This window comes from Mandrillus leucophaeus, unplaced genomic scaffold (genome assembly GCF_000951045.1).
Source record: "Mandrillus leucophaeus isolate KB7577 unplaced genomic scaffold, Mleu.le_1.0 Scaffold518, whole genome shotgun sequence".
In the NCBI taxonomy this organism is placed as follows: domain Eukaryota; kingdom Metazoa; phylum Chordata; class Mammalia; order Primates; family Cercopithecidae; genus Mandrillus; species Mandrillus leucophaeus.
This window is the reverse complement of record NW_012105564.1, coordinates 1,056,238-1,066,063: the sequence shown is the minus strand read 5'-3', so window position 1 is coordinate 1,066,063 and position 9,826 is coordinate 1,056,238. Positions and strand designations below refer to the sequence as shown.

At 42.4% G+C, this 9,826-nt stretch overlaps 1 protein-coding gene across 2 annotated transcripts in view; it reads left to right on the top strand.

The window, feature by feature from the left end:
• The first annotated feature begins 253 nt into the window (after positions 1 to 253).
• Positions 254 to 9,826, top strand: part of CFAP36 (cilia and flagella associated protein 36) — a 26,175-nt gene continuing 16,602 nt past the window's right edge. Inside the window, exons 1-5 of one of the 2 annotated variants that reach the window (XM_011996506.1) lie at positions 254 to 575; positions 1,060 to 1,134; positions 2,752 to 2,816; positions 4,325 to 4,426; positions 9,474 to 9,588. In XM_011996506.1, coding sequence (XP_011851896.1) covers positions 461 to 575; positions 1,060 to 1,134; positions 2,752 to 2,816; positions 4,325 to 4,426; positions 9,474 to 9,588 — 472 coding nt within the window. In that variant the 5' untranslated portion in view covers positions 254 to 460. The remainder of the gene's footprint in view (positions 576 to 1,059; positions 1,135 to 2,751; positions 2,817 to 4,324; positions 4,427 to 9,473; positions 9,589 to 9,826) is intronic. The other variant, XM_011996507.1, reaches the window with a different exon arrangement.

Sequence of the window (9,826 nt, the reverse complement as noted above, 5' to 3'; positions counted from 1 at the left end):
ATCCGCAAGCCTCAGCCTCCCAAAGTGCTGGGATTACATATACTACCCACCGCGCCCGGCTACTGCGCCTTTTCTAAACCTTGGCTCCTACGCACTTATCAGAAGAGAGAGCGCAGAGAATCTGTCTACGACTTCCAGCCAATGGCTACACTTCTTTTCTCAGCCCTCGTCCAGTGTTCTATTTTAACCAATCAGAAACGTTTTTCAAACGTTTGCCCTCCCCGCTAAGTGCGCAGGCTCCTGGAAAGTTGTCTTCACTTCCGGGCCGCGGTCTAGGGCGGTTACGTGTGTTGCCATAGCGACCATTTTGCGTTAACTGGTTGGTAGCTTCCCTCCTGGGGGTTGAGCGACTGCGGGCCAGCTCTTCCCCTACTCCCTCTCGGCTCCTTGTGGCCCAAAGGCCTAAGCGGGGTCCGGCGGTCTGGCCTAGGGATATTCCCCGTTGCCCCTTTGGGGCGGGATGGCTGCGGAAGAAGAGGACGAGGTGGAGTGGGTGGTGGAGAGCATCGCGGGATTCCTGAGAGGCCCAGACTGGTCCATTCCCATCTTGGACTTTGTGGAACAGAAATGTGAAGGTAAAAACCAGAGTCTGAACCGACAATCCTCTTCTCTCTCACACCAGCGGCGGGCAGGGGGTTGGTAACCACAAATCATCTCTCGTCTCCCCCATCCCCTGTGTCCACCCCTGTCGTCAGGTCTTGTTCCCCTCAACCCCTTCTCCACCCCCGTCGTCAGGTTTAGAGCTGGTTATGTAGGAGCAATTCCTTTCACCCTGCCGATGTGTTCTTTCGCAGACCTGAAAATGGGGACCGAGGCTCCCCTTCCCTGGGTCCCAAGCGCACGTCCGAAGAACATTAGACTTGAATCGTAAATTCGGTCTCTCACCCTGTCCCGAACGTTTCTGCCCTGGGCAGGTGGACTGTTTGGCTAGGCTTCTTCAACAGCTTTCCCAGACTTGAGAGGAGAAGCGTCGGTTTACCTGAGTTCCTTATGATCCCTAGCATTTCGCCCGGTGTAGTCAGCTTAGGAAATGAGAAATGATTCACTCCAAACCAACAGTTAACTGCAAAGGAGGGCATGTGATAACTTCAGGAAGCCCAGAACCAGTGATTTTGATGGCCTGTATTCCCCTCGGTGAGCTCTACTCTTGGCTATACCAAAACTTTGCGAGGTGGGGCCGGGAACCATTCTTGGAACAAATGAGGCGTATAGATATGGCATTATATTCCCTGTGAAGGACAGAAACCTCCGGGTTCTGAGCAGTTCTTCACGCTTGGAGTTCTGCATTCAGTTCGTGGAGACTTTGCAGCCCATTCGCAGAAAAGGAACTAGAAAACACGTCATGTAAATGAGTGCCCAAGCGTTATTGTGGTTGTTTAGTCGGGCAAGACTTTGAGGGTAGTAATATTCATCAGTTGTTTGAACATCTGTTTTGTGTTGTAAGGTTCAATGAAATAGAGCTAGGGTCAGTTGGTACAAGCTACAGGGAAACAAATTTCAGTGAAGGAAGTGCTTCATGACAGAATGTATCCAAGATGAGTTAGCCTGTGTCAGAAGGTAATGAGCTTCCCGGCTCCGGCAGTGTTTGAATGGATCTGATAGCGACTTAATAGGGTTAGAGGGATTCAGCTATTCCGCTATCAAATGGTCGGTTATCCTGGATGACCTTTTAAGACTTCTTTAAATTCCAAGATATCATGAATCTGGTAAAGATGAAATTCAGTTTGACCACTGAATCTTTTTATTACATTTTCATTGCTATAGTCGAAATTCAAATCATAGTTATTAAAGGGTTGTTTTTACAGGTAATTTTAAAACTGTTCAAAAACGAAATAAGTTCTATTTGTACTCTTTTTTTTTTTTTTTTTTTGGGAGACGGAATGTCGCTCTGTTGCCCAGGCTGGAGTGCAGTGGCGCGATCTTGGCTCATTGCATTGTTTTATACATATGATTATTCAGTAAACACTTGTTTTGATTTTATTTAACTTCATTATATTTCTGTGGTAACAAAAATGGACTGGTCACTTTCCATAACATTTACATCAGCAAAATTCCAGTACAATAAAATAATTTGGAACCTATTGTAAAAAGATTTAACCATTAACAATAATATTCCATTAAAAGTGATGAAGAAATTATTGCCTCATATTGATTGAAATGTGTTTTTGTCTTAAATATGAAGTAGTATTCGTTTTAAATATTTTCTCGAGTAGGCAAAAAAGCTGGTTTACAATTAATAGTATATATACATGTGGTGTGTGTATATATATATATATATATATATATTTTTTTTGAGGTAGAGTCTTACTCTGTCGCCCAGGCTGGAGTGCAGTGGTGCAATCTCGGCTCACTGCAACCTCCGTCTCCCGGGTTCAAGCAGTTCTCTTGCCTCAGCCTCCCAATTATCTGGGTCTACACGTGCGCGCAACCACGCCTGGCTGATTTTTGTATTTTTAGTAGAGACGGGGTTTCATCACATCAGCCAGGGTGGCCTTGAACTCCTGATCTTAGGTGATCCACCCACCTTGGCCTCTGAAAGTGCTGGGATTACAGGTATGAGCCACAGTGCCTGGCCAATAGTATATATTTTTAGATATATTTGTTTATATATTTTTCAAAGATAAATCCTAAGAATTCAAAGCTGAAGAGCCAGGTTATAAGAATTCCTTATTTCTAAGGAATGGATTTTAAAATTTGCATTAATAAAATGATTTGTTTTTTACACTGTGTAATATCTTCTTTTAAATTTAGTTTTTGATGATGAAGAAGAAAGCAAATTGACCTATACAGAGATTCATCAGGAATACAAAGAACTAGTGAGTATTTTTTTTTCACTGATTTTTAAGGTAATTAGGCTAATATTACTTATAGCTTTTCTAAATGAAGAAAAATATTTTTACATTAAAAATCCTTAATTTTACAAAAATCCAGTCTACCTTGACAATAGTGCCAGTTATATCTGTCTCCACAGGTGCTCTGAGTATCTCATTTGGATGACTTCTTATCTCCTCTACTCTACGTAATGGTTTTACAACTCTTTATGGGTTCTTGCATGTATTCTTTATATCTTATTCTAATTTTGTTGATGCATCCAGGGACATATGATTCACTTAGTCATGGTTGTCCTGTGATTTTTTTGTTTTTTTATTTTTGAGACAGGGTCTTGCTGTGTCACCCAGGCTGGAGTGCAGTGGCACTATCACAGCTCATTGTAGCCTCCACCTCCCCAGGCTTAAGTGATCCTCCCATCTCAGCCTCCAGAGTAGCTGGGACTACAGGTGTGCACCACCATACCCTGCTAATTTTTTTGTATTTTGTAGAGATGGGGTTTCTCCATGTTTCCCAGGCTAGTGTCGAATTCCAGAGCTCAAGTGATCCACCTGTCTGGGCCTCCCAAAGTGTTGGGATTACAGGCATGAGCCACTGTGCCTGGCCTGTCTTGTGATTTTAAAAAATGCCTCTGGCAGTGGGGCAGGTGGATTGCTTGAGCCAAGGAGTTCGAGACAAGCCTGGGCAACATGGTGAAACTCCATCTTCATAAAAATTACAAAAATTAATCAGTCATGATGGCATGTGCCTGTAGTCCTAGCTGCTCGGGAGGCTGAAGTGGGAGGATGATCTCTTGAGCCCAGAAGGTCAAGGCTGCAGTGAGTCATTACTGTGCCATTATACTCCAGTCTGGACAACAGAATAAGACCCTGTCTCAAAAAAAGAAAAGAAAAGAAAAGGCCAGGCGTGGTGGCTCATGCCTGTAATCCCAGCACTTTGGGAGGCCAGGGTGGCAAATCACCTGGGGTCAGGAATTCAAGACCAGCCTAGCCAACGTGTTGAAACCCCATCTCTACTAAAAAAATAAATAAATAAAAATTAGTCGGGTATTGTGGCGGGCGCCTGTAGTCACAGCTACTCAGGAGGCTGAGGCAGGAGAATTGCTTGAGCCTGGGAGGCAGAGGTTGCAGTGAGCCGAGATCACACTACTGCACTCCAGCCTGGGTGACAGAGTGAGCCTCCATCTCAAAAAAGAAAGAAAAGAAAAGGAAAAAAAAAAAGGCCTCTGGGTAGCAGAAGAGTTGTGCCACACTGAACTTTGTAATCCTGACTTCAACTATTTCTGTTGGAAGAAATACAATTTCATGTGATTTTCAACAAAAATATTAACTTTTAATTTGTGTTTTGGTGAAAGACAATGTCACTGCCTTGTAATATTATGTAGATTAATATTTGCAAAAAATTTGATGATACTTTTCTAAACTCAATACTTAATATGCAAACTGTCATGTAGAATTTTTCTATGTAATTATAAAGTTAAACTTTGTTTTTTTAGGTTGAAAAGCTGTTAGAAGGTTACCTCAAAGAAATTGGAATTAATGAAGATCAATTTCAAGAAGCATGCACTTCTCCTCTTGCAAAGACCCATACCTCACAGGTTTTTGCTTTGTGTTATTATGCTAACAAACAGTTTTAACAAATGCCCAGGGTTTCACTCAAATTTGAATGTTTGATTGACAAGCGTAATATTTTAGACATTGTGAGAGGTAGAAAGATAACTCATCACATAAGAGTTCTTTTTGAGAGCAACGCTGAAAAATGATACTTTGAGGCATTAATGAACTGATGCAACTCAAAGTGACCTTTCTAAACTCAGAACTAGAATACGATCACAGGGTTTATACAAACTACTGCTTTATTTACATAGATCTCCAATCATTCTGCAGTTGCTCCTTTTATAATTTTAGCAGATCCACAGTCAGTTGCTCCTGCGGCTTCCTTCTCTTGGAGCTACTTATATTATCTTACTGGTTGTGTAGTGCTAGGCTGAAGTAGTAATACATATGTTTATAAACTAATGTTTGTTTTTGTTGTTTTTTTTGATATGGGGTCTCACTCTGTTGCTCAGGCTGGAGTGTAGTGGTGCAATTGCAGCTCATTGTAGGCTCAACCCCCCTGGGCTCAGGTAATCTTCCCACCTCAGCTTCCCTAGTAGCTGGGACTACAGGTGCCACACCAGCACACCTGGCTAATTTTTGTATTTTTTTTGTAGAGACAGGGTCTTGCTGTGTTGCCCAGGCTGGTCTTGAACTCTGGGCTCAAGGGATTTGCCCATCTTGGCCTCCCAAAGTGCTAGGATTACAGGCGTGAGCCACCACGCCCAGCCTATAAACTAATGTTTATTGAGGGCTTGTGCTAGTTGATATTTTGGGCAGTTGACATGTTTTATCTCATTTAATCTTCCTGACACCTCTTAAGAAACTGGTACTATATAACTTCCATTTAGAAATGAAGAAACCAGGCCGGGCATGGTGTCTCACGCCTGTAATCCCAGCACTTTGGGAGGCTGAGGCAGGTGGATCACTTAAGGCCAGGAGTTTGAGAACAGCCTGACCAACATGGAGAAACCCCGTCTCTACTAAAAATACAAAATTAGCCGGGCGTGGTGGCGCATGCCTGTAATCCCAGCTACTCGGGAGGCTGAGGCAGGAGAATTGCTTGAAACTGGGAGGCAGAGGTTGTGGTGAGCTGAGATTGCGCCATTGCACTCCAGCCTGGGCAACAAGAACAAAACTATCTTAAAAAAAAAGAAAAAGAAAAAGAAGTGAGGAAACCAAAGCACAGAGATAGTAAGCAAATAGTCCAAAGTCCACAGCTAAATAAGTAGTAGAGCCGGTATCCCCAGTCCAGGCAAGCCAACTGAGTGTCCTTGCTTAGAGGGTAAGGATTGGGATATGTTGCTACTACCCAAGTAGCCTTCTGCTCAAAAACTGAAAGCTAGGAAATGGCTCATGCCTATAATTCCAGCACTTTGGGAGACCAAGACAGGAGGATTGCTTGAGGCCAGGGGTTTGAAACCAGCCTGGGCAACATAGTGAGACCCCATCTTTAAAAAATACATAAAAGTTAGCCTGTTGTAGGTTGTGGTGGTGTTCTCCCAGAGTACCCCTACTCAGGAGACTGAAGTAGGAGCATCACTTGAGCCTAGGAGGTTGAAGCTGCAGTAAGACAAGATCATGCCACTGTACTCCAGCCTAGGCAACAGATTAAGACCCACCCCCAAAAAACAAAACACTGGCTTTGGCATCTCATTTTCTACCAAATAAACAGTAATTTCTTAGCAATATATGGTAAGAATTGTTTAAGATGAGACTCCACATTATATTTTTAGCCATGATCCCTTGCTATAGTTCTCCAATATATTATTTTCTACTGCCATTCCAGGTAACTTTCTCTTTTTTTTTTTTTTTTTTTTCCTTTTGAGACGGAGTTTCGCTCTTGTTGCTCAGGCTGGAGTACAATGTCGCAATCTCAGCTCACGGCAACCTCTGCCTCCCGGGTTCAAGTGATTCTCCTGCCTCAGCCTCCCAAGTAGCTGGGATTACAGGCTCCTACCACCATGCCCAGCTAATTTTTTGTATTTTTAGAAGAGGCAGGGTTTCACTATGTTGGCCAAGCTGGTCTCAAACTCCTGACCTCAGGCGATCCACCTGCCTCGACCTCCCAAAGTGCTGGGATTACAAGCGTGAGCCACCGTGCCCAGCAGCCACTTGCTCTTATAAGCATCTGTGCACCTACCTTTGCTCATGCTGTCCCTTAACCTGGAATATATGGCCCCTTCCCCAGACCACTCCATCATTCCTTTCATAATGTGAAGAAATCCTCATTATCAGGGACTGGTTGAAATGCTACTTGTTATAGCAGCTTTGCTGTTTATTCTAGTCAGACCAGAATTCATTCTACTTAACTAGGCCAATTTTAAATTGATATTTTTGTTAACTCTGCCTTGAATTATGGTTTCCTACAAGTCTACTTGCCCTACTAAATTGTAAGTCCTTTGAGCTGTTTTTAGTATCTCTGCACTCTCTGCTGGTAGAACAGAGATGAAAACTTAGTTCTTAGTTCATAGTTCTCAATAAATGTTTATTAATTTAAATTATCTTGTTATGATGGCCTAAATGAGGTTGCTTTGACTACTTTTTAATCCAGCACTTCCTCTTTTGCACAACTTTTCATTTGATGATCACCTTTAATTCTAGGAATAGAAAATATTTTTTGTTTGTTTGTTTTTGTTTTTGAGACGGGGTCTTTCTCTGCCACCCTGGCTGGACTGCAGTGGTGCAGTCATAGTTCTATGCAACCTCTAACTCCTGGGTTCAAGTGAATCTCCTGCCTCAGCCTCCTGAGTAGCTAGGACTATAGCTGTGTACCATTATGCCTGGCTAATTTTTCAGTTTTTTGTAGAGAGGGGGTCATTCTGTGTTGTCCAGGCTGGTCTTGAGCTCCTGGCATCAAGCAATCCTCCTGCCTCAGCCTCCCAAAGCTCTGGGGTTACAGGTATGAGCCACTATATTTTGGCTGGGTGTGATAGCTCCTACCTGTAATCCCAGTACTTCGGGAGGCTGAGGCAGGAGGATTGCTTTAGGCCAGGGGCTCAATACCAGCCTAGGCCACAGTGCAAGACCCCATCTCTATAAAAAATAAAAATATAAGAATTAGCTCGGCATGGTGACACACTGCTGTAGCCCTAGCTACTTGGGAGACTGAAGTGGGAGGATTGCTTGAGCCTAAGAATTTGAGGCTGCAGTGAGGTATGACTGTACCACTGTACTCCAGCCTGGGCTGCAGAGTGAGACCCTGTCTCTAAAAAAATAATAATAATAAAATAATTAAAATGTTTTTGGTATGCCCGCATTAATGTGAAAAAATCTGGCAGTTTCCAAGAAGACATAACAATCTTTAATGTGTATGCACCTAATAACAAAGCAACAAAATGTGTGAGGCAGAAACGGAACTGCAAGGAGAAATAGATGAATACATGATTATAGTTGGAGACTTCAACACCCTCTGTCAGTATTGTACAGATCCAATCATTAGGAAATCAGTAAAGACATAGTTGAACTAAACAGCGCCTTCAGGCCAGGCATGGTGGCTCATGCCTGTAATCCTAGAACTTTGGGAGGCCGAGGTGGGTGGATCACTTGAGGTCAGGAGTTCAAGACCGGTCTGGCCAACATGGTGAAACCCCATCTCTAATAAAAACACAAAAATTAGCCGGGGGTGGTGGTGGGCACCTGTAATCCCAGCTACTTGAGACTGAGGCAGGAGAATCGCTTGAACCTGGGAGGTGGAGGTTGTGGTAAGCTGAGATTGCGCCACTGCACTCCAGCCTGGGTGACGGAGCAAGACTCCATCTCAAAATAAATAAATAAGCAAACAAACAGCACCTTCAGTCAACTGAATTTAATTGACATACACCAGTTCATCCAACAATCAAAAATACACATTCTTCTCAAGATCACAGAGAATGTTCATCAAGACAGACTACATCATGAGCCATAAAACATACCTTAACAAATTTAAAAGAAGAGAAATCATACAGTGTCTGCTCTCAGACCACAACATAATTAAACTGGAAATAAATAACTGTTGGAAAAAACCAAAATACTTGGAGATTAAACAACACACTCTAAAACTAAACACATGTGAGCCAGGCATGGTGGCTCATGCCTATAATTCCAGCACTTAGGAAGACCAAAGTGGGCAGTTTGCTTGAGCCCAGGAGTTTGAGACAGTACTGGGCAACATGGTGAAACTTCATCCCTATAAAATACAAAAAAATTAGAAGGGCATTGTGGTACACACCTTCCACCATGTTGACCAGGCTGGTCTCAAACTGCTGACCTCGGGTCTGCCCACCTCAGCCTCCTAAAGTGCTGGGATTACAAGCATGAGCTACTGTGCCTGGACACAATTTTTGTTTTAAAGAATTATGAGGAATTATATAATTGTACTATATATAAAATATATAATCAGAATAATCATAAAGTATTATATTTTATAGAATTATAAACAAATGCCCCTCTGTATTCCTGATCATCTTTCTTGTTCTGAGGTCTACTTTATCTGAAATTAAATTAAGCTACTTCAGCTTTCTTTTTTTTTAAACAACTTTATTGAGATATAATTTGCATATCATATTAATCTTTTTTAAAACTTTTTTTTTTTTTTTTTTTGAGAAGGAGTCTTGCTCTGTCACCCAGGCTGAAGTGGCAGAGGTGCGATCTTGGCTCACTGCAACCTCTGTCTCCTGGTTCAAATGATTCTCCGGTCTCAGCCTCCTGAGTAGCTGGGACTACAGGTGTGTGCCACCACACTCTGCTAATTTTTTTATTTTTTTTTTAGTGGAGACGGGTTTCACTATGTTGGCCAGGCTAATCTTAAACTCCTGACCTCAAGTGTTCTGCCTGCCTCGGCCTCCTAAAGTGTTGGGATTACAGGTGTGAGCCACTGTGCCCAGCCGAGAACCCTGTTTTAAAGGCTATTAAAATACATTTTAAAATTGTCCTTTTGAGACATCTAATCATAAATAACAATGTAGCATTCTTGAATTAATCTACTGTTTTGCAGTAGAAATGGTCTGAATGTGTGGGAAATAGTTTTAAAACTTGAATCTTCATTTCACTTGAGACTTCTTTCCACAGGCCATTTTGCAACCTGTGTTGGCAGCAGAAGATTTTACTATCTTTAAAGCAATGATGGTCCAGAAAAACATTGAAATGCAGCTGCAAGCCATTCGAATAATTCAAGAGAGAAATGGTAAAATGTTGAAGTTAGAAATCTAAGTGCTAAATGCTTTTTAAAATAGTTTTGACTAATTCTAATATAGTCTTAAATGTAGCTGTCTCGTGTACATTTATTTCAAGTTTGAAAGACTTCAGCTGACTTGAGATTTCAGAGTATATGGCTGGGCACAGTGGCTCACATCTGTAATCCCAGCACTTTGGGAGGCTGAGGCGGGTGGATCACGAGGTCAGGAGATCGAGACCATCCTGGC